Here is a 24,156-nt window from a genome sequence, read left to right on the forward strand (position 1 = left end):
TTTATTTTAAATTTATTATGTTTTTATACTGCCCAATGGTAGAGCCTCTCCAGGCAGTTAACAAGAGCTAAAATTAAAGAAAAGTTAAAAAGACACATGCACAAATTAATTTAAAAGAACAAATAGTGATTGCGATTATTCAGCACAGTTATATTATAGCAGTGGTACAAAATAAAGCAGTGGCAGACCTTGGAGTTCCAGTATAAAAGATGCACATCCCTTATGCTTAAAGTGAACATTTACAGGACCCCCCCGCCCTTTCATCTTGGCTGTCCACACACGGAGACTGTGGGCTAGTTCATATACTCAAGCAGCCCTCTGGGGCGTATTTGAGCCATTTGGAGATCTCAAGAACATGCCATTTTTTTCTGATTGTTTTGCTTGTCCCAGTAAAAGTACTACATTGATATAGATTTTGGAATTTAATGCTTCAGTCCCTTGTATGTGACAATAGGTCTGTTAAAGACAAAGGAACTGGAATGACATGCTCTCTGGGCCTGTTTTTCCCCCCTTGAAAGGATTCTTCTTTGCAGGCCGCATTTATGGAGGAAAGCCAGGCTAAAGCAGACATTCAGCAGAGACAGCTGAGCATGGCAACCAAGAAAGAAGATTATGCTGGGCATCACAGCATTTCAGGTAAGGAGAGTGTCCCTTATTGTCTAACAATCTCAGATGTTCCTACACCTCTTTCCTGGGTCACTCTCATAGTTTCAGGCTGATACTGCTAAATAGAAGGCAATCTTTTCCCTATTCTATCGGCCTTCTCCAACCTGGACTTCAAGTATGCTGAGACTTGTGACCCTGCTTTGCCATGCCCTGTTCTTGAATTTCATTGCTGGCCTTGTTGCTGTGCTCACTGCTTCAGCTTTTTGCACTAATATAGAAACTTGTGCAATAAATAAATACGTAAGATTAAACAAATCCTCTGTCCCGTAAGGCTGCGTTTGGCTTCTTTCTGCTCGTTATTTTATGCAGCTTTTCCAGCTCTGCCATGAAGTGAGAGTCTGGTGGAAACTGGGAGCTACTCCACCTGTCACTCTGCTCTTTTATTCCATTTTTGTGGTTTCTTCAGCTGATGGTATCTAATGGAAGTCAGACAATTAGAAAATAGGACCTTTAGAAGATAACACCAAGTGGGCCCTGCTGGCTGGGAAACTCTTCTAGTAGACCGATAGAAGGATGTTGTCTCAGCAGGTAGTTAAAGCCTTAGATAGATGGACGAGGTCTATAATGGCGGCAGCATTTCCCCTCTTTGAGGACCTGACTGGACTGTTAAAGGGTCTCACCTGATTTTGCAGGCTGAAACTTCAAGGCTGGGGAGCTGAAGGTTCTACTGGCATTCATATTCTGAGCCAAAACACCAAGTTAGGGCTGTGTTCATCCTTTGACTGGAAGCATCTTATCCCAAGGAATTAGCTGAATCCTTTATTGCACGTTGGAAGGGCCAAGGGTTAGGTCATGACATCTGTTACCAGAAGGTCTGTGGAACACGCTCCCCAGGGAGGTTCGCCTGGTGCTGTCACTGTTTTCGGCATCAGGCGAAGACCTTTTTATTCTCCCAATATTTTAACAGTTAATTGGTTTTATCCTTGTTTTTATCATGATTTATTGGATGCAGTTTGTTGTTTGTTGTATACGGTCGCTTCGTTTTTTGGTTTTTTGCTTTTTGTAAGCCATACAGAGACTTTTAGTATTGGGATGGCATATAAAAATTTTAAATAAATAAAATAAGGTCTTTGAGGAGAAAAATGTCTTCTTCCTGTTAATTAAGCGTATTTTGCTCCACTTTTCAAGTACCGTTTTTCTCTGATCCATGGAATGAGCGTCTTGTGATTCTTCTTCTTGCTCTGGCAGGCAAAGCGTGGGTGACCGCAGATGATGGGGAGAACTTTCTGCCGAGCGATTCCCAGGTGGCGGGGCCATACAGGGTCTTGACGTGCAAAGTAGAAGAGACCCTCCCACAGTACAGGGAACAGGAAGCGGCCACAGCGAGTCAGGAAGGAGAAGCGTGCCGGCTGGGAACCCACTCGGTGGAAGAAGTGGATGAACCTGTTCCTTGTGGACAAGGTTACAAGGCCCCTAAGGAAACCACGCTGCATGCAGGAATTGATGCTGGTAAGAAAGAAAACGCCTGCAGAGGTGAGCTTGCGGTCTGGGTGTGGAAGGGCAGCTTCGTCTGGGTGGGATGACCCTGCCCCCCAGCTTATGGGGAAAGCGTCTGGAAGAATACTGGCACTGAGCCAGGAAAATGAGCACATTTGATCACAGAGTGCTGCAAAGACCTATGACTGAGCCTCCTTGCTAAAGCTAAGCAGGTCTGGGTTTGGTCAGTGGCTGGAAGGGAGACCACCAAGAAGTCCTCTGTAGCCAGCTGGGCTTGCACAATGGAAGAAAGATGGAAAATCAGTTTCATAAAGAGTAATAAAACAGTGGGATCAAAAGGGGTCCTCTAAGGGCATCTAGTCCAGCCCCCTCCTCAACACAGGAAATCCAAAAGAAGACCCTACTCAGTGGATGGGGTCTGTCTATCCCCTGTTGATCACCTTCCTTAAGGGGCAGCTGACTAATCACTGTGGGGTCAAACTGTGCTACCCCCCCTTTTAATCATGAAATTTTGTTTTATGCACACTGGAGAAAGACCTGTTTTAATGCCAGATGTATCAAGTGAAATGGAAGATGGAATCCTCGTGCTGGGTGACTCCCTGGGCCACCCTGCAAAGGCCACGTGTGACCAATACTAAAGTCTCGGCACTGGCTGCCAGTGCATTTCCAGACACAGTACAAAGGCTTTAGAGCCCTTCGTGGCTCAGGTCCAAAATCCCTTCAGGAGTGCCTTTGCCTAAGGTCCGCTGGGGAAAATCTTCGGAAGTTTGCTTCTGTAAGATTAAAGTCTACTACCTACAGGACTTTCTCAGTGGTGGCCCCTAAACTGGAATGGTCTCCTGGAAGAGAGGTGCCTGGTATCCCAGATTGCTACTTTCTAAAGGGAATTAAAGACGTATCTCTTCTGACAGGCCTTCCCAGATTAGTTTATTTTAATTACATGATGATGATGATGATGATTTCATTTGGTTTTGTTATAAATTTATTAGTTTTCTTTAATATAGAATCATAGAATAGTAGAGTTGGACAGGGCCAAGAAGGCCACCGAGTCAGACCCACTCAATGCAGGACTCGATGCTTTTTAGTCAATATGCCTGTTTTTAGTTGACATTTTAATTATTGTTGGTTTTAATCTCTTGTAGACTGCCCAGGGCCTATAGAAATGGGGTGGTATATAAAAATTCAGAATCAGCAAGCAAGCAAGCAAATAAATAAATGAAGTACTAGTTCCCCTCTGCTCACTAGTCAGATCTCACCTGGAGTCCTGTGCCCAGTTCTGGGCACCAAAGTTTTAAAAAATGCAGAAAAGTCAGGAGGAGTACAGAGGAGGGCAACAAGGATGATTCAGAGACTGGAGACAAAGCTGTCCGGGGAAAGATTGAGAGAATTGTCACTGCGAGGGCATTACCACAGTGGAACCTGTTGCTTGGGGAAGTCATGGGCTGTCCGTCACTGGATACATTTGTAGGAAGGCTTGTTCCACAGCGGCCCCACAGTTTGGGCAACAGTCTGCGGAATGCAGAGCTTGCCTTGGCGATTCTGCAGTTGACCTCGATGTCAATTGTCACTGCTTGGGAGAGGGTGCTGCCAAGGTATGTAAATTGGTCCACTGCATCCCTTCACGGTGATGGTGGCCTCTTGGTGTTGGGCTTTCGGAGCTGGCTGAAGTTGAGTTCCCCAATAATCAGCACTTGTAAGACCTCACTTGTGTCCAGTTCTGGATACCTAAGTCTTAAAAAGATGCAGAACGGTTAGAAGGGGTAAGGAGGAGGGCACCAAAGCTGATTCAGAGACTGGAGGCAAAGCCGTCCAGGGAAAGATTGAGAGAAGTGGGCATGTTCAGCCTCCAGAAGAGGAGACAGAGGGGAGATGGGATAGCAGTGCACAAGTGCCTGTGAGGCTGTCACAACAAGTAAAGACGAGCGCTCTCATTCCGGAGTGCAGGACATGGAATAACGGACCTAAGTTAAAAGAAACCATCGACTAGGCAGCAGGAAGGATTTCCTCACTATCAGAGCAGTACGACAGTAGGATCTATTACCTGAGGAAACTGTGGGCTCTCCCTCACTGGTATATTTTAACAAACAAATAACCCCCTACAAAAATCCTGGAGTTTACTCTTGTGTTTTATTTCTTTTGAAAGGGGGTCCAGGGGTTCTCAAGCCTGAGCTGACCTCCTGGCTGGAAGAGCAGGAAGCTCCGTTTTTCTGTGGTTTGGAAGAAACTGCAAGACCATCAGGTGTGTACTGGGCCTCCTGTCTTGGAGGAAGCCTGCTCGTGCCTTCAGGAAAGGCACCTGTGTCCCTTACAGCTGGGTTTTGACAGGTCAACAGTTCCCCTAGCAATAGTAGCCAGCAGTGTTTATGGTATTGTGAAGGTCGGGGCTGGCCAACTGGTGACCCTCCAGCTGTTTCGGCCTGCAATAGCTTCCCTTATCTGGTGACCTTCAGAAGCATTTGGACCACAACTCCCAGAATTCCCATCCAGCTGGGCCATGGACTGGGAATTCTGGATGTTACAGTCCAAACAAGTTTGGAAGGCGCAAGGTTGGGGAAAGCTGGCTTACAGCTCCCAACAGCCTTTGCCAACATAGGTCCTGGTGAGGCATTATGGGAACTGTAAGCCAAAACATTGGAAGAGCCACCAAAACAGGGCCCACCTTACAATCTGCTGGGAGAAGCAGTGAGCAGAGCCGGAATAGGTTTGAGAGAGATGCCCAAGTACCTCCTTAGGATATTCCATGTCTCCCCCGCTCAGTTCCACACCCCTCCATGATTATCTGTCTTCCTTCACCTGTTTTAATTTTATAAAACTGATTAATTTTATTCCATTTATTAAAAATGCTTCTGGCCGTTTTGCAGTGATGAAATCTCATAAATGAGCGCACAGCAAAAGCAGCCGGATGCATCACCTTTGGGGCTCTTGGGTTTCGGAGTAGCAAGTTGCTCCCCTCCTCCATGCAGACTTGCATGTGCTGCAGAAGGAAGTTGTCAGGTGTGCCACAAGGGGTTCTGCATGCATGTGCAGACTTCCTCTTGGCTTGGCTCTCTTTCTAAGATGGGGTCAAACATGAGAGGAAGTCCATGAAGGGAGGCAGATTCCAGCTAAGATGATCACAACCGTAGCTGGAAGTCACTATTAAATACATCACTGACGAAGATCCAAGCAAGGTTGCCAAGGAGAGAACATTGAGGAGGGCTTTCATTCTTAGAGGTGCCACAATCAAAGACAACTGGATTGCGCCTAACAACAACAGGAAAGAATGTTGTGAGGGTTTGCTTTTTTGTGTGTGTGTGGTTCTGATCAGGTTTCTACCCCTTTAGGTGATATAAAGGGTCACCAGAATGAAGAACTGCATGGGAACTTGTTAGAAAGAAGGAAGCAGGAGGCATCAAAAGAGAATTTTGGACATCCAGATGGCCCAAAGAAGCAGGAAAGAAGCTACACAGAGAAGAAAAAGGACAATTCCATTCCTTGTCATGTTGGGAACTTCCATGAAATCTCACTCCAGCAAACTGAACAGGGAAGGGCTGACTACCTTGATGCACACTGGAGAATCTACGCAGACCTTACAGAATGTGAAATGCACCAAACAGGTGAGAAGCCCTATAAGTGCTTGGAGTGTGGAAAGAGCTTCAATCGCAACACAACTCTTACATCACATCAGAGGATTCACACAGGGGAGAAACCATATAAATGTTTGGAGTGTGGCAGCAGTTTCAATCAGAGTGCCAACTTTATTAGACATCAAAGAATGCACACAGGAGAGAAAGCACACAGCTGCTCATACTGTGGCAAGAGCTTCTGTGATAAATCAAGCTTCGTTCAGCATCAAAGAATCCATACAGGGGAGAAACCATATAAATGCCCAGACTGTGGAAAGAGCTTCAATAAAAGCACAAACTTTATTAGGCATCAAAGACTCCACACAGGGGACAAAGCATATTATTGCTCACACTGTGGCAAGGGCCTGTGTGACAAATCAAGTCTGATTCAACATCTGAGAATTCACACAGGGGAGAAACCATATGAATGCCTAGTGTGTGGAAAGAGCTTCAACAAGAGCACAAACTTTCTTCGACATCAAAGGATACACACAGGAGAAAAACCCCATAGTTGTTCCGACTGCAGCAAGCGCTTCTATGATAAACCAAGCCTTATTCAGCACCGGAGAGTCCACACTGGGGAGAAGCCCTTTAAATGCTTGGAGTGTGGAAAGAGTTTCAGTCACAGGGGAAGCCTTAGTGCCCATGTAAGAATCCACACAGGGGAGAGACCATATAAATGCCCAGATTGTAGCAAGAGCTTCCGGGCTCAATCAAGTCTTCTTAAACATAAAAGGATCCACACAGGGGAGAAACCCTATAAATGCATGGAGTGTGGAAAGACCTTTGGTCAGAGCACCCACCTTACTTCTCATCAGAGAATGCACCTTGGGAAGGGGCCATACAAATGCTCAGACTGTAGCAAGACCTTTTGTGACACGTCGGGCCTTGTTAAATATGAAAGACTGCACCTGGAGGAAACCATGTGAAACCAACCACATGCATTCTGGGATGGCGGAAAGCTCTCATAGTCTATGGATATCTACAAACTTACATCAAAGGATTTATGGGGCAGGGAGCTAGATAAAGGGGTTTTGTGGGGGGGGGGTTGCATTGACAAATCCATTCCAGTGACCACCTTATAAGACAGTTGTTCTCCCCTGCAAAGTCCTGCAGTATTTTTGAAGCACTTGTACACTCAGCAGGGGCCGTTGTCAAACCTTTTCCTGTTATTTGCTCTAGAGGTGCACTTGCTTGTGTAATCTGGGCTACTGGAGGCAGCTTTGTGGGTAGGGACCGACTGTGTGCATGTGAGATTCCCACACTGAAAGAGCCGTTGTAATTCAAGGACCCGGAGAGCCTGTCGGAATTTCCCTATCTGGGGACTTGGTGACTGCCTGACAAGGCCTTGCTGGGCTCATGTGGAGGGGTGGGGAAGAGAAGTCCAAAATCTGGTGCGTGGCATTGTTGTTTGACCTGATTGTGGGGTGGGGGGGGAGGAGATCCCCCACCCCATGGTCCAGGAAATGGTCTGGCATGCCCTTGATGGCGGGGCCTGGTGTCAAGGAGGCCCTGCTTGAAAATTAATGAAGTTTTTTTATTGTAAACTGTCAGGGCATTCTTGCAGCAGAGAAATCATACATAGGATCAGACAGTGATCAGACAAAATGCTTTTGTGACAAATGGCCTGGGATATATTTCAGGGACTCGAGAACTGAGTGTAGTTCAAGTGTGAGTTGTTTCTGAACCATTGTTGCAGAACCATGCCTTTATTGCATTGTCTGAACCCGGTTGTGCTAACAAGCCATGGCTTGTTAAAGATGAACAACCCATGAAGAGAAACCATGGCTTGCTGCGCTGTAAACTGGGTTATTCACCATGGCTTTTTAACACAGCTGGGTTCGGGCAGCCTGATCTCACATGGTTCATAGATACCCCCAGGTTCCATGAGGACCCTTGTGTTGTCTGAATGGCATCTGGGACTGTGGGAGGATCTTAAACCCATGCAAGAGAAGGGACTGAGGAGAGAGGGAAACATGAAACACTTGTGCTGCTTCTCTGCAATTCATTTGAATTGTAAACTGGGTCACTCGCCATTTCTAAGATCCATATTTTCTTTGGTAAAAGTCGGATTGCTTATGTAGTTACCTCTGTGGAATTGTATGTTTCCTTGCCCTGCCTTCCTTTTATATTTTAATTAAAGGATTACACATCTTACACATTAAATTACAAACGTCCTAAGAAAGCTGAACAGCTATTAATTTATAGAAACCTGCACTAACCCTCTCCTATATCGTAAGAATTTTTACAAGGAAGAAGAACTGACCCCCTTTCAAACAGAAGGCCAAATTCCATTTCAGGGAAGCTTTTGAGACCCAACTTTTTTGAGGCCTTGAATTTTTCCGGACTCAGCCATCCCTCTGTGGCAAACTTCTTTGTCCTAGTTCCACGAATAGCTTTTTGCACTTCAAGCTGGCTTATCGCATCTGTAGGCCAAAGCATGACCATCCCCACTTTGCACATGGAGACGGTGATGGGCAGTCGAATAAAATTTGAATCAATCTGGAAGTATTCAGTGGTTCTACAACACTCCATCCTTTAACAGGCCGTGTGCCTCAGTGTATGAATTGCTTGGGAATCCAAATAGGAAGGTGGTGTTGCCCACATACTCTCGCTTAGATGCTGCCTTGTTTAGCTCAAGAAACTCAAGAAAGCTTTCATAATCTTCCCCTTCCCTTTCTCCATTTTATCCTGACTATTTAATCCCCTGAAGTCGGTTCAGCTGAGAGTTGGCAGCTGGCTTGAAAACAAAAGACCTCCAAGCCAGCTCACATGGTCCTCTTTTTTGGTTCGAGCCTCACAACGATGACCCTGAGAGGTGGGTTAGGTGGAGAGTCAGTGACTGGCTCAAAGGCCAAAGAGTTTTACATATTCTTCCCCTTTTTCATTTTATTTGGACAATAACTCTGTAGGTTGGTTGGGCTGAGAGTCAGTGACTGGCCCAAAAATTGAGGAACCGTGCATAGTCTCCCCACTTTCCATTTTATCCTCACAACAACCCTGCAAGGTAGGTTAGGCTGAGAGTCGGGGCTGGCCCAAAGTCACCACATAAGCTTCAGGGCTGAGCGGCATCCTGAATACCCCAGTCCAAAAATCTAAATGTTTATAGTGCACACCACTAGGTTTAATGGGGCTTATTTCCATATAAACTGAGAGTCTGGGATGATTGTTGCATTATACTGATAAATGATAAAGATGATGATGAATATTCTGCTTTTTTTCCTGCAAGGAACCCAAGGTGTCTCATAGATATATGGTGCTTTGCTTCTTCTAAGCAGGAAAGCAACCCTCTTACTGAACCAAAATCCTATTGTAGGTCTTGTATTTGCTTTTGTGTGGTCTAGTGTAGCAGTTCCTAAATTTTCCAGTCATGGAACCTTTCTGAAGACATTTATTTCCTGTGGAACCCTAACTCTAGCCCTGATTTTTACTAAGCCTTGTGAACCCACAATGTCCTTCCTTCTTTCATCTGCTCCGAAAGAATGCTTTGCATAACTGAGTAGGTTTGGAAATAAAGAGAAAACATTGTAAATACAGCGAATGAATAAAGCGATTATATGGCAATATCCCAAAGGAATTCTTCGGCTTATTCCCTGCGCTATGCAATAGAGTCCTAGGAACTAAATGACATGTTTTTCCTTGTTTGCTGCTTGGATGCCAACGGACAATCGAATAGTTGGCTTCGTGTAGTTTCATTTTAAAATCTTTTTTAAATTCGGTTTTTGAGATTTTTTGTGGAACCGCTGGGAGGCTTTTGTGGAACCTTAGGGCTCTTTGGAGTGCAATTTGGGAACTGCTGGTCTAGTGGTTAGAGCACCAGACTGGTTTGGGTGACTTTGGGCCAGCTGCTCACTCTCAGCCTGAGCTACCTTGCAGGGCTGTGGTGAGGATAAACGAGAGAGGAGATTCCCTGCAAAAGGGGTGGGGGTGGGGGATAAATGGAGTGCCTAAAAGGACCATGCTTCCCCAACCTTGTTCCTCCCTTAGCTATCGTGGACTTCAGTTCCCACCAACACTAGTCAGCATGGCCAGTGTCCCAGGATGCTGGAACTGTAGTCCATGTGGTTTTACAATAAACTTTTGGAGGTTCCCACCATGCAGGAGAGCCTCACCGTGGGCACTTTACTTGAAGGCAAGCACAGCTAAGGAGAGGTGATTTACTCCTGAGTAGAAGGGTTTAGCATGGATGCCTTTTCCAGATCCCCCCTCTCGCTTCTACAGATGGGAAGTTTATTTATGCTTATTTATGATTTATTTATGTTCTATGTTTACATCCGACCTGCAAAGAAGCCAAGGGTGGTTCTATATCCTTTCCATTTGGTTCTGACAAGAACCCTGTGAGGCAGATCAGACGGAGATCCAGTGGCCGCTCCAAAAAGCAAGGAGCCACATGTCTTCTTCCACCACCGCAGTTTACCCTGACAATGACCTTGTGAGGAAGGCCAGGCAGAGTCACCGACTGGCCCCAAACTCGGAGAGCTGTGCCTATTCTCCCCCTCCCCATTTTATCCTCACAACAGTGTGGCGTAGTGGTTAAGGCTATGGGACTGGGACTCAGGTGATCTGGGTTCGAGTTCCCGCTCAGCCATGGAGCCAACTGGGTGACTTTGGGCCAGTCACAGACTCTCAGCTCAGCCTACCTCACAGGGTTGTTGTTGTGGGGATAAGATGGAAGATGGAGGAGGAGATGTATGCTGCCTTGAGCCCTTTACAGGAAAAAGGCAGGATATAAATCAATCAATCAATCAAGCAATAAATACAAACAACCTTGTGAGGCAGGACAGGTGGAAAGTGCGCCTGGCCCAAAGTCACCCAGGGAGCTTCATGCACGGTCAAGCGGGGCTTAGCACCCAGTCCTCCAGCCTCCCAGGCCGATGCTGTAGCCACTAGACCACACTGCCGCGGAGCTTGCGCACGGGGGTGTCTTCTCCCGCCTCGTGCGTTGCCTTTCCCCTCTGAATGCTCCACCAAACGAAGCCTTCCTTGGAGCACCTCCCTTGCAAGGTTCCCCGGGAGTTGTAGTCCAAGGCGACCGAAACTACAAGTCCCAGAATTCCCTCGGAGGTCCAGCAAGGAAAGACTCCACGCCCCCTTGTCTCCCTCCCCGCCCCCGATCCTTCTGTGCAAAGGCTATTTGGTAAATGCACAAATCCGGGAAGAACCCCCGCCCCCCATTTAATTTTTAGCCAACGGGGATCAGATGGAGAGTGATGGGAAACCGGGAGGGACCTTTGAGGAATCGGATCGGGGCCACTAACAGCGCCGGGCTTGGAGGGCATCTGGGCGGGTGCAGGAGAGAAGCGGAATTTAGCGGAGCTCTAGAAAGATTTCTTTATGTCTCCATGTCTTTATTTTGCAGATTTAGGCGAAGCCTTTTCCGGCTTCCTTTGCATGCCTGCAATTTCCCCGAGTGCGGCTGCTTTGCTTTGGGGCGCACGTGGCTTCTGGCTGGAATTCGGATCAGGGAATCCGGATCAAGATGCTGCGTGCCTGAATAGAAGCAGGAACTGGAGGGGGTGGGGAAATCCCTCCCTGGAAGGCGGGGTGGCCCTGGACGGGCGAGGGAACCCCTCAAGCCCAGCCGGATCTGGGAGGCAGAGGAGGGTGAGTACTTTGTGATCTCTCCATTCCAGTTCGCGTGTCTGCGGGGATGCGGGTGTCCTCATAGCCTGAGCTTTGGGGGGACCGAATAGATCCCCCATTTCCCTGCAGAGGGGACGAGCTCCAATTCTGGAAGCAACCGTATCTTTCTGTCCGCATTGTGACCTACTCGGGGCAGGGATCTGCTCTCACAGAACCACCGGTGCACCTGGGAGGAGGTTCAAACGTGGTTCAGTAAGGGATCCGCATGGATGTGGTTGGGGCAGGAAGGACCTCAGGTGCCGCGATGAGAAGCCTCTTAGAGTGTGTTCAGGGCAGCATGCTTGTGTGTGGGATTAGATGCCCCCTGGATGCTGCCCTGGATGGGATTAGATGCCCCCTGGAGGAGCAGATCTGTAGCTCTGGCCATCCAGGTCACCTTCGTGATGGTCCAGCTAAGCCCTTTTCTGGACTAGCTTCAGTTTATTTATTTATTCATTCATTCATTTATATCCTGCCTTTTTCCGACAAAGGGCTCAAGGCAGCTTACATCATTCTCCTCCTCCATCTTATCCCCACAACAACAACCCTGTGAGGTAGGTTGGGCTGAGAATCTGTGACTGGCCCAAAGTCACCCAGTTGGCTGCATGGCTGAGCGGGGACTCGAACCCAGATCGCCTGAGTCCCAGTCCCAGGCTCTTAACCACGACACCACACTGGCTCTCAGTTGTCTTTGGGCTGGTTGGGTGTGCTTTGCTTGGGGTTCGCCTTGAAGGCGGTGTTGAGGTGGCAACTTTTGATTGATTGATTGATTGATTGATTGACTGCATTTATATACCACCCCACTAGCCCAAAGGGTTCTCTGTGTGGTTTACAGACATTAAAACCCCAAATGCAATATCCAGTCCTAAACAAATAAATTGGCTACACCATGACTGAGTATAAAATAACATGGTTTAAATGAATTAAATGAATAAATAAATATACAATTAAAATTAATTAACTTTAAAATATTGGTCAGATAAAAAGGTCTTGACCTGGCACTGAAAAGAATATAATGATGGCCCCAGGCGGACCTCTCTGCAGTCGGCTGGAGAACACTGAGCGCAGAGCGCTGGTTCTGCGCTGCTTGGGGTGGCGATCGGTATATTTCTGAGCCTGTTTCAGGTTTCTGTTCTTGACTTAAGAAAGCTTAACATGGCTCAGGGCTGCAGCGCCCGATGGAGCACCTCTGTCAATAGGACCCTACGGTAGGATCAATCTCTGACACCTTCGAGAGACTTTTGCGAAAGAGTCTTGGAGGAACAGAGCCTTCTTGGTAGTGGTTCCCCAGTGGTCTCCCCTCTCCTCACTGAGGTCTGCCTGGCACCTACATCATGTCAGGTTCAAACCTTCCTCTCATGATCAAGTTGGGATCAGGACCCTGTGCTCCTGCCTGCCTCCCAGTCCAATGCTCTAACCACTAAGCCACACTGCAGAGAAGGCTTGTGTGTGGGGTGCCCTGCTCTCTCAAGCCCTGCATTGACTTTTCCTTTTGAATGCTCCATCAAACGAAGCCTTCCTTGGAGCACCTCTCTTGCACAGCTGGCCAGGGTTCTCTGGGAATTGTAGTTCAAAGCAACCCGACACTACAAGTCCCAGAATTCCCTCAGGAGTCCATCAGGGAAAGAATCTCTCCCCCCGCCCCCGCCCCAAGCTCCCTGAATCTTCTGTGCAAAGGCTTTTTGGGAAATGCACAAAACCTGGAAGAATCCAACCCCTTTTAATTTTTAGCCATGGGGATCAGATGGGAAGGGATGAGCAAACTGAACCTCCAACAAGCATATGATAAGGTTTTTAATGAAGCCTAGGATTTTTATAGTTGATAGTGTGGAAACAGAATGCATATCATTTTATATCCCACTATTCTTGTATTTTGAGGACTTTATACTTTGTAAATAGCCCAGAGAGTTTTGGCTATTGGGCTGTTTGGAAAAAATAATAAATGACATAAGGAATCATTTCCCTACCTCCTGTTCAAGAATCATTTCTCTCTTCCTCTGTGTCCCCCGAATTATATTTTCGAAGTTTGCACCCCTCCCCTTTCTCAGAAACGTTCCGTAGCAACAGTCACGAAAATAACGATGGCGTTGTTAGAATAGATTGTGACTACCATGTTGCAGAGCAGTTGTATGGCCTTGCGCAGCACCCAGAGGGGACGGAGGAGACTTTGAATTCCCAGCTCCAAGACTGGAAATGCATCTCTGGATTTTAGAGCAGCACATCAATGAAGCGAAGGACCCCGGGAAGTTGGGGGTCTCCCACTCTGCAGGTGTTCAAGTGGCGACTGGACGGCCAGCTGAGAAGGATGGTTTATCCGGAGTGGTAAACCCGGAGTAGTGGGTTGCCTCGTTGCTCCGTCCAAGTCTGCTCTTCTAGGATTCTCTGATTTTACAGTTATTTCATTGGTACAGGGGTGAGGATTTTAAATATACACCCATAAGGGAGAGCCAGTGGGGTGTAGTGGTTAAGAGCATGGGACTGGGACTCAGACGATCCGGGTTCGGGTCCCCGCTCAGCCATGGAGCCAACTGGGTGACTTTGGGCCAGTCACAGACTCTCAGCCCAACCTACCTCACAGGGTTGTTGTTGTGGGAATAAGATGGAGGAGGAGAATGATGTAAGCTGCCTTGAGCCCTTTGTAGAGATAAGGCAGGATATAAATTGAAAAATAAATAAATACTTCTCAACAAACCAAAGTATGCAGCAGCCGACTTGGCTGGCTGTGCAAAATTGAGCAGCTGTGGCGAACGGGGTGGGAAGAGGGAATTTCCCAGGGGGGAGGAGCCCAGTGGCAGTTGGCCCCGCCCACACCATTGGAACGGACTGTGTGGCCTCAGCTGTCCCTCCCCGGCAAGTGGGCGGAGTGTGCATTTGCATACGTTTGCATAGGATCCGCCCCGTCCCCCAGAGGTGGTGTCCGTACAGATGATGCATCCGTGCTCCTCTCTGTCTTTTCCCTCTCTAGGCAAAAGCTCGGCGGACGCGGCTCGACCGTGGCAGCGTATTCCGGGGTCTTCCGCAGCGTTTTGGGGAGGTTGGAGATGGAAAAGGAGGCCCTTGCAGGCCGTACGCAAAAGGAGGCCTTGGAGGGTGCTGAGAAAGCGGTTCATGTCTTCCGGGGTGCTGTAAGCCGCAGGATGGATGTGGGGGGAGGAAGTGTCCCCCTGGAAGCAATGCATTCTGGGAATTCTGGGGGATCCCTCCGAAGAGCGATTCTGCGCCGGGTAAAGGAGGAGCCGGAAGAGGTCTTGGCCCAGTGCTGGGAAGCCCAGTGGCAGGAGTTCCTGAGGACGGTGGAGCCCCCTTGCTCCAGCTGGGCCGCCCCACAGTTGCCGGAGGAGCCCACCCCGTGGGACAACGCCACAGCCTTCCTGGCCTCCTTCGAGCAAGTGGCCAGCGCCTGCCGGTGGCCCAAGGAGGAGTGGGTGGCCCGGCTCCTGCCGGCCCTTGGTGGAGAAGCGGAGCTGGCATTCAACAGCCTGGAGGCCAGGGACAGAGAGGATTATGGGAAAGTGAAGGCCATCATCTTGCGATGGGACGCCCTCACCCGGGAGCGGTGGCGCCAGCACTTCCGGCACTTCCGCTACCAGGAGGCCGAGGGGCCCAGAGGGGTGTACGGCCACCTCCAGGAGCTCTGCCGTCAGTGGCTGAAGGTCGAGCGGCACTCCAAGGAGCAGATCCTGGAGCTGCTGATCCTGGAGCAGTTCCTGGCCGTCCTGCCCCCGGAGACACAGAACTGGGTGAGGGAGCACGGCCCCGAGACCTGCTCCCAGGCCGTGGCCCTGGCTGAGGAGTTCCTTCTGCGGCAGCAAGAGGCCCAGAGGCAGGGTCACCAGGTCAGTCTCAGCCGTTGGAGGCATCTTCTTTGAAGTGTGTTGGGGCGCAGCCTTCTAAGGCAACCAAAGTCCATGCTGCTGCTCTTTACACCTATTCTCATACCTCAGGCCCTAACACAGCCTTCTCCCAAGCCGTGGCCATCCAGATGCCCCCAGCCAGGCATGCTGGTTGGAGGATGCTGGGAACTGTAGTCCCACACACCTGGAAGGCACCAGGTTGGCGAAGACTGTCCTCGTGCTTTTTAATAGTACTTATTTCATTTTTGTAGCCCCCCGTGTCTGAAGCTCTTTGGGCAGCTGGCAACAATTCACAGAACCAGGGACCTCAACTACAGTAAAATGCAGCACACATAAAAACAGTTTGACAATAACTGAAACTGATTTTAAATTCTTAAAAAGTGCTAGAGCAGCTTTCACCAACCTGGTGCCTTCCAAATGTTTTGGATTGCAATTCCCAGCATCCTCCAGCTAGCTTGCCTGACATAGATGTTCCATCAGGCCATGAAATACCCTGAAATTTCATTAAATACATCGAAGAATTGGACAAGCTTAATCTGGTGACTTAGTCTGGCACCCAAGAGTTGGTGCTGTGTGGGTCCTAGCAGGGAGATCATTCCAGAATCGGGGCCACCAGTGAGAAGGCCCTTTCCTTGGTTGTCTTGCTCCAAGCTTCCCTTGGAGGCAGCACCTTGAGAAAGAAGGCCACTGCTACTTTAAAAATCTATATCAATTCCCTGCCTATTATTGCAGCATTAATCCTAAACCCTATCCTTAATTCTAATCCTAAAACACTCTTCAAAGGTCCTTCTCCAGGTGCCTTCATTGCACGAAGTCGACTAGGAGGGCCTTTTCAGTGGTGGCGCCAAGATTGTGGAATGTCCCCCAGAGAGGCTCCCTTGCTACCAACAAAGTCTTTTTGGTGCTAGCTGAAGACTTTAAAAAATTCCCAAGCTTTTTAGTTCTGGGAAATGGTGTCAGTTTTTTCATCATGCCACTCGGCTGGTTTTTACTGGTTTTAACTTTGGTTTTATCCTGGTTTGAACATATGGGTTCTAATATTATGTTTTCATACTTTTGCAGTTGTGTGTTGTGAACTGCCCACATTGCTCAGGCTAGTGGGCTGTATAGAAATGTAAGCAAGCAATGTTTTGACCTACAGCTGCCATCAGTCCCAGCTGACATGGCCAGCGTGAGCCCTAACATCTGGACAGGTGTTAGCAGGTCACACAGGACCAGGAGCTTTTCTCGATCATCCCAGGGACATGGACAGTGGAAGCCTGTTTCTGGCTGAGCATCAGGAAAAAATTACTGCCTGTTGGAGCAGTCCAACAATGGAACCCATGAACCGGGGAGGTGATGGAGGGATTCAAGATGCAGCCGGACAGCCGTGTGAGAGGGTGGTTTAATGCGGGGTCCTGCATTGAGCAGGAGGTTGTATCCCATACCTTTCTGGGCGACCTCCAACTCTTGTTCTGGGGTTCTAGAATGGCTTCTCCTGTTCTAGATAGTGTAACTCAGGCGCAGGCAACTTAATTTATTAATGTATATTTATATCCCACTTTTTTTCTTTCTAGGAACACAAGGTGTCTTATATAATTCTCTCCCCCCCATCTTATCCTCACACCAACAGCCCTGCGAGGTAGGTTGGGTTGGGAGTCAGTGACTGGCCCAAGATCACCTGGTTGGCTCCACAGCTGAGTGGGGACTAGAACCCGGGTCACTTGAGTCCCAGTCCTGCCCTCTTAACTGCTCTACCACATCATAGCCTCCAAAGGAAGGTGCTGAAATGCTAAGGTTTATATTGGTATCTGTCAGGTTATCGGTGGAACAGTCTTCTTCGATATAGACTGCCTTGGTTTTTATATTCGGAGGCCTCGGCCTGCTGACCATATCGTGGCTCACTGGAGTTCTTCAGGCCATGGTGTGGAGCAGTGCCTTCTTGCGCGTGACCCCCATTCTCTGGAAGGAACTCCCCACTGAGGTGCAGTGGCCTCTGTCGAACAACTGAAGGCACACTGGTTTACCCAGCCATTTTTCTGACTGCTGGTTCTGTCAGCAATCCCTAATTATTTGGGGAATAAAATAAATTTCCTTCTTGATGTTATAGTGTTTCTAATCATGGTTTTATTTTATCGTAGTGCCTGGTGGTTAAAGTGTTGGACTGAAACTTGGGAGGTCTGGGTTCTGATTCCCACTCAGCCCTGAAGCTTATTGGATGACCTGGGCCAGTCAGAGTCTCTCAGCTTAGCCTACCTCCCAGGGTTGTTGTTGCGTGGATGTGATTGAGAGGAGGAGATCTTTCCAAGCCACCTTGGGCTCCTTACAATAGGAAGAAAGATCTTGTGATCTTTCCAAGCCACCTTGGGCTCCTTACAATAGGAAGAAAGATCTTGTGATCTTTCCAAGCCACCTTGGGCTTCTTACAATAGGAAGAAAGATCTTGTGAACTGTCTCTCTAGAGAACTTGGCGATGGGCAGGTATAGAAATGAAATTATTATTAATAATAGCATAAATCACTTTGGATTTCTTTTAAAAAAGCAAAAATCGGTGAGCATTTTTGACACAAAATATGTGCATTCATGGCTAGCAACTTGTTTTTGATCTGCTTCTTGCTTGTTCCAGTGCACAGGGTGAAAAGGCAGGATTCGGCCGTTCCAGGTGTGTCTCTTTACCCTGACTGGGTTCCTCTCTGTTGTTCATTCCAGGAAACTTTTGAGGAGGGTCCCCCGCGGGCCCCTGAGGCTGGCCAGGCTGTTTCTGATGTCGAGGAGGGGCAACTGCGCATAGAAACCAAACAGGAGGAGGAGGAGGGTGGCTGCAACAGGAAAGCCGGCCTCCTGGGTGAGCCTTGCAGAGGGCCCGCCATTGGGTAGGACTCCAAAGACAGGCAGAAATTGCAAAATCACAAACACACAACACTAATGTTGCTCTCTTCTGGGCGCCAGAGTTTTAAAACGGTGCAGGCAAGCCGGGAAGGGTTCAGAGGAGGGCAACAAGGATGAGCCAGGGACTGGAAAATCTGCCCTGTGAAGAACTGAAGGAACAGGCCGTGTTTATTTATTTATTTATTTATTTATTAAAACATTTCTATGCCACCCCTTGCCGAAGCCTCGGGGCGGCTTGCAACACAATAAAATACAATAAAATACAAAAATAATAATATAAACTTAAAATTAACAACATAAAATAAACAGTATAAAAGAAGTCGCCCTGGCCAGATAAATAAGCAAATATTGTTAACAATTAAAATGACGTTTAAATAAAAAGGTCTTCACCTGGCGCCGAAAAACAAATAACGTGAGAAGACTGAGGGGAGACAGGATCTTTCTCTTCAAGTACTTCAAAGGCTGCCACAACGAGGAAGGCCAGGATCTCTTCTCGGTCATCCCAGAGTGCAGGACACAGAATAACGGGCTCCAGTTGCAGGAAGCCTGATTCTGGCTAGATATCAGGACAATGTCCGGACTGTTAAGCAATGGAAGCAGTGACCTGGGGAGGTGGTGGGCTCCCCCACACTGGAGGCATTCAAGAGGCAGCTGGGCAGCCACCTGGGAAGGATGGGTTAGCTTGGAGTCCTGCACTGAGCAGGGGCTGAACCCACTGTGTCCCTTCCCGGCTCTGCTATTCTATGATCCTAGGCCACAATTGATGGAAGGGCCAGGCAATCTCCACTTCTGCTTTGCATTTTCCCCGGATGGCTGTTTTTGACAGTCTAGCATTGACGTTCCAGAAAGGAGCCTGGTGAGGTGTGTTGCTTCTGGTAGGAAACATCTCAAGCCCTCCAGCACCCTGTGACCCCTACTGGAGGTTGCCTTCCTGGCCAGGGGGGGAGCAGCCGCTGTGGCTCTTCTGGCACCAGCTGCCATGGGGCAGAGAACGGAGAATGCAGCCCAGATGCCCCGCTCCAAAGTCGGAGTGCATCTCCAAATCTGCACCATCCTATGGCAAATACTATTGATGTTATTGATTAGGCTTTTGAATAGTTTGATTCTGTTTCTTTCTATGTATTTCATTTAGTTGATTATGAATAATTCAGTAAATTATCAATTTTGTGGGATTTAATGATGAAGTGAAGGCATGCTTCCTTTAAAATAGATCTCTATTTTAGAAAAAGAGCAAGACAAGAGACAAAGAATGAGCAGGAGAATATCTTTATAATATGCTGCCTTGGATGATGTTTATTAGTGGAAGAGTTGGATACAAGACAGACAGACAGACAGAATGTATTATATTATATAACTCCTCTGTAAAGAACTGCTACATCTTATGGGACTATTGAACTTAAAGAAGAGATGATGAGGGGAGTCATGACTGAGGTGTATTGTACCGTGTGTGGTGTGGACAGATGGACATCCCCCCCCCCACCACCCATAATCTCAGCACCCAAAGGGTCCGTCCCATGAAGCTGATGGATGGGAGATTCAGGACAGATGAAAGGAAGGGCTTTGTCACACAGCACAGAGCTAAATGGTGGCACTCGCTTCTACACGACGTAGGGATGGTCTCTGGTTTGAATGGCTTTAAAAGAGGACTGGTGGAGGAGGCCATCAAGGGCTACTAGTCCTCATGGCTGTATGCTGCCTGCAGTATCAGAGGCAACATACCTCTGTACACGAGTGGCTGAGGAACATGGATAGGGGTTGCACTCATGCCCTCCCTGAAGGTTTCCCACATGTAGCCAACTGGGTGAAGAGAACCCTGGACAAAGGATAACCATTATTATTATTATTATTATTATTATTATTATTATTATTATTATTAGAACATTTCTATGCCGCCCCTTGCCGAAGCCTCGGGGCGGCTTACAACACAATAAAATACAATATAAACATAACAATATAAAATTAAAATTAATAATATAAAATAAAAAATATAAACGATATAAAAGAAGTTATAAAAGAAAAGTTAGAAAAGAAAAGAAAAGAAGTCGCCCTGGCCAGATAAATAAGTAAATATTGTTAACAATTAAAATGACATTTAAATAACAAGGTCTTCACCTGGTGCCGAATCTAGGTGCATCTATGCCACTGAATAGACATACTTTTATATACTGTTTGAGATAATGCAAGGCCCTTCCTGAGAACAGCTTCCTTTTCTCCCGCATCATTTCCCTGCCTTCAGGTTTCCCTATTTTCTCTGGTCCAGGGATAGAGTTGCGTGACTTCCTTTCCTTGCATCTTCAGCAGGCAAAGGGTGGGCAACTGCAGATGTTGGCGAGAACTGCAAACCGGATGATCTGCGGCCAGGGGACCTGCAGGGAGCCTCGCTGTGGAAAGCTGAGCAGGATCATTCCCCATGCCGTGGGCAGGACCATGCCTTGGGAGGCCGAGGAAGAGCAGAGTGTTGGCAGGACACAGAGGAGGCAGATCCACCAGCTCCCTGTGGCTTGAAATGTCTCAAGGCCTCTAGCGAGCCCGCGATGCAGATAGAAATCGGTGCCGGTAAGAGACAAACCCCCCTGAATGGCTCGGGGAAATGGCAGCGAATATTTGGCTGGGAAGAGGAAAGCACATGTATGGGACTGGGGCTTAAATCATGCTTCTGCAGCAGGAAGGGCTGCCAGTCAGAGCAGGCAAGGCTGGGCTACATGGATGAATGCTGTTGCAAGACACTTACGCGAACCGGTGCGTGCTTGGGCGGCTGGCTGGGGCTTGCTTGGCCTTGTGGGCCAGTGGAAGCATCTGGGGAGTTGTAGGATCCTTGTTTTCTGCCTCAGCACAAATGGAATTGCACCCTAAAAGCCAGTGTTGGATGCCTGCAGTTTTCTGCTTTCCAGACTTTCCCCCCCACATTTAACCCTGGCCAGGAAGTGAGCCAAGCTGAGCTCAAATCCGCAAACATTTGGGAGCTCTAGTGCGTAATTCTTTGTGCGAAATTACAAAGGATGTAACCGTTCGCACAAAGGACACAAAGCCTACAAGTGGCGTGTGCAGAAGCAGAGCTGAGCTTGAACGCGCTTCCTGCTGGACGCCCACATGAACGCTCAGTGCAAGGCAGGCTTGGGGAAGAGAGAAAGCAGACCTGAATCCAGGGTCCTAGTTGAAGAAATCTGACAGATTTCCATCCCTAGACCAGATTCCTCACATACCTGTAAGTGTAATGGAGGCCCCTATGAAATGGTGTGAAGGTTTTGCTTACAGAACAAGAACTGCATAGGTTGCATAACACCGTATGGGTAGATCAGAGAGAGAGAGCTACTCCTAAGGCATGGCTTGAAGGCACGTGATGTGGCTGCCAGGCTGAAGCTAAGCAGCTCCAGCTCTGGCCAGTGTTTGGAGGGGAGACCAGCAGGGAACCCTATATAGCCATCCTGAGTTCCATAATGGAAGAAAGGTGGGATAGAAATGTCACAAACAGTGAAGAGAGCCAAAGATCAATTTGCTAGGCCTGACTGAAGGTTAGTTCTGTGGGCCTGGTTTGAGCCAGAGTGAATTTTGAGACGTGCACCAGAGAAAATCACCTTCAAACTGCTTTTTCCAAGTATATTCCTTAGAAAAGAGTGGCTTTTGGCCTTGAGATATGAGACCATTTCCTTTACTGAAGCAGCTCTGCCTCCTTTACCTCTTAGGAAGGGGGTTTGAGCCTGTGTGTATATTGCCAGCCTCTGAAACAGGGAGAGAGACTTTATAAGAAGTACTTTTTGTTCTCAGCTTGGGGAAAAGAACTGACATGTTGCTTATCCAGACAACTTTAAAGGCCCACGGAGCATCCCCTGCCCTGTTTAGGGACTGAATATGGCCACTGAGAATGTGAATGTTCCATCCTTGTAGTCAGTAAATTTTATGTCATCTTTGACACAACTGAGAATCTCTCTAGGGATAGGAAGGACAAATAGACTAATATGCTCATAAGGAACGCATGACTGGACTACCGAAATGTGGCAGAGAGAAAGAAGCAGGCTCAAAGAAAAAACACAAAACTGACTCTTTATTTTCTCTTGCACTCTTACTTTTCTCTTTGTTCCAGCACAAGATGGGTGGGAGAGTGAGGAGGAAGAGGAACCGCCTGGGATGTTGTCAGACAGAATCAAGAACAATGAGAATCCTTGGGAGCACTGTGGACCAATGATAGAGGAAGGAAACAATAATGAGAAAGAGGAACATCAATCCATTCCTTGTGAGGATGGGGACTTTTATGATATCCAAGTCCAACAAGAACAAAGAGAAAACAGAAAGGACAAGTGCCTCATTGCTCATTGGAGAATTCACACAGAGAATAAACCCAATCAAAGCTTAGAGTTTGAGAATAGCTTTTTGGAGGCCAGAAGTCTTCCTGAATTTCAAATGCATGAAGAAGAGAAACCTTATAAGTGCTTTGTTTGTGGAAAGTGTTTCACACGGAGTACAAACCTTACCTCACATCAAAGAATCCACACAGGGGAGAAGCCATATGGTTGTCCAGACTGTAGTAAGAGATTTTCTAGCCAGTCGGACCTTATTAAGCATAAGAGAATTCACAGAGGAGAGAAACCATATAAATGCTTTGTGTGTGGAAAGAGCTTCAGTCAAGGTGGCCATCTTACTTCACATCAGAGAATTCACACAGGGGAGAAACCCTATAAATGCTTGGAGTGTGGAAAAAACTTTAGTAAGAACACTAACCTTACTTTGCATCAAAGAATTCACACAGGGGAGAAACCCTACAAGTGTCTGGAATGTGGAAAGAGCTTCACTTGGAATTCAAACTTGACTTCACATCAAAGAATACATACAGGAGAGAAACCATTTAAATGCTCAGATTGTAGTAAAAGCTTTTGTAATCACTCAACTCTTATTAAGCACATGAGAATCCACACAGGAGAGAAACCCTATAAATGCTTTGCATGTGGGAAAAGCTTCAGTCAGAGCTCAAGTCTTACTGCACATAAGAGAATTCACACAGGGGAAAAACCCTATAAATGTTCAGAATGTGGGAAGAGCTATAGTAAAAACACAAATCTTACTTCACATCAGAGAAGTCATACTGTGGGAAAATTGCATAAGTAAAGGTCATAATGGTTGGATGGTAGATTCTGGAGAACGTATAGAAAGCAGACTTTTCCAAAGATAGCAGAACTGCAGCTGCTATATGATTATAGATCCTCTCATAGGAGAGAAGCTGTATAAATGCCCATATTCTAGCAAAATCCTATTTTATACATCAGGTTTAGTTACTAGGCCAGGAGAAGCATCCCTATCAGTAAGGCAGAGGAGATAATTGAGAAAGGAGACAGAAGTTTAAAAATTTTCCATTGTTTCACCTATCAGTCAGTTGAAATGTAAGCACTAGGACAGTACTATTTTCTAGTTTTTCATAGATATGCTTGCCAACCTCAGCTGTGTTAATAAACTGAAATAAATGTCTTTTCTGGATCTACATGTGGTCACTTGATCATCTTTTTTAAGTTTTATTATTATTTTCTACAAACTAAAAAAAAGAAACTAAAACATCAATCATCAAAGACATCAGACCTACTGGATCAGTTCCCCATTTTTTTTTATAGCAATCCGTAGACATATTCAAATCTACGCATAGTCCCGTTTCTCTAGCCAATAATAAAAAGTTCCAAGTTTGATAGAAGCATGTCTCCTCTTTCTCCTTCAGAGACAAAATCAGCCTGTCCATTTCAGCGCAGTCCAGGATCTTTTTTAAAATCAGTTCATCAGTGGGTGGTTCTTCACTCCTCCAATGTTGGGCAAATACAATCCTTGCCGCAGTAATTGCATGTAGAATCAAATATGTTGCTTGTTTATCAACATCATCAGACACAATGCCTAATAAAAAGACTTCAGGTTTAAATAAAGATTTTTGTAACATTTCCTCAAGCCATTTATGTACCATCATTTATGTACGACCATCTTTCCCCTGAGCAGAGGGGAAAAGCTTTTGATGGAGCTCAGAGTTGTTTTTAAAAGAGCTTCCCAAGTGGTTTGTTAGTATGAAATATCAAAAAAAGAAACTGGGCAGCCATCTCAGTGGGATGATGTAACTGGGTGTCCTGCAACAGCAG

General features: G+C 47.1%; 1 protein-coding gene across 1 annotated transcript in view; it reads left to right on the forward strand.

Moving 5' to 3' along the window:
- LOC123020139 (zinc finger protein 91-like) overlaps nt 1–23,523 on the forward strand; it is a 65,044-nt gene extending 41,521 nt beyond the window's left edge. Inside the window, exons 6-13 of the mRNA XM_044423566.1 lie at nt 5,700–6,633; nt 8,504–8,526; nt 11,207–11,312; nt 14,296–15,166; nt 17,873–18,008; nt 20,351–20,608; nt 22,134–23,130; nt 23,255–23,523. Of these exons, the coding sequence (XP_044279501.1) occupies nt 5,700–6,633; nt 8,504–8,526; nt 11,207–11,312; nt 14,296–15,166; nt 17,873–18,008; nt 20,351–20,608; nt 22,134–23,130; nt 23,255–23,363 (3,434 nt within the window). The 3' untranslated portion in view covers nt 23,364–23,523. The remainder of the gene's footprint in view (nt 1–5,699; nt 6,634–8,503; nt 8,527–11,206; nt 11,313–14,295; nt 15,167–17,872; nt 18,009–20,350; nt 20,609–22,133; nt 23,131–23,254) is intronic.
- The last annotated feature ends 633 nt before the right edge of the window (nt 23,524–24,156 follow it).

This window comes from Varanus komodoensis, unplaced genomic scaffold (genome assembly GCF_004798865.1).
Source record: "Varanus komodoensis strain SLA01 unplaced genomic scaffold, ASM479886v1 scaffold141, whole genome shotgun sequence".
Lineage (NCBI taxonomy): Eukaryota > Metazoa > Chordata > Lepidosauria > Squamata > Varanidae > Varanus > Varanus komodoensis.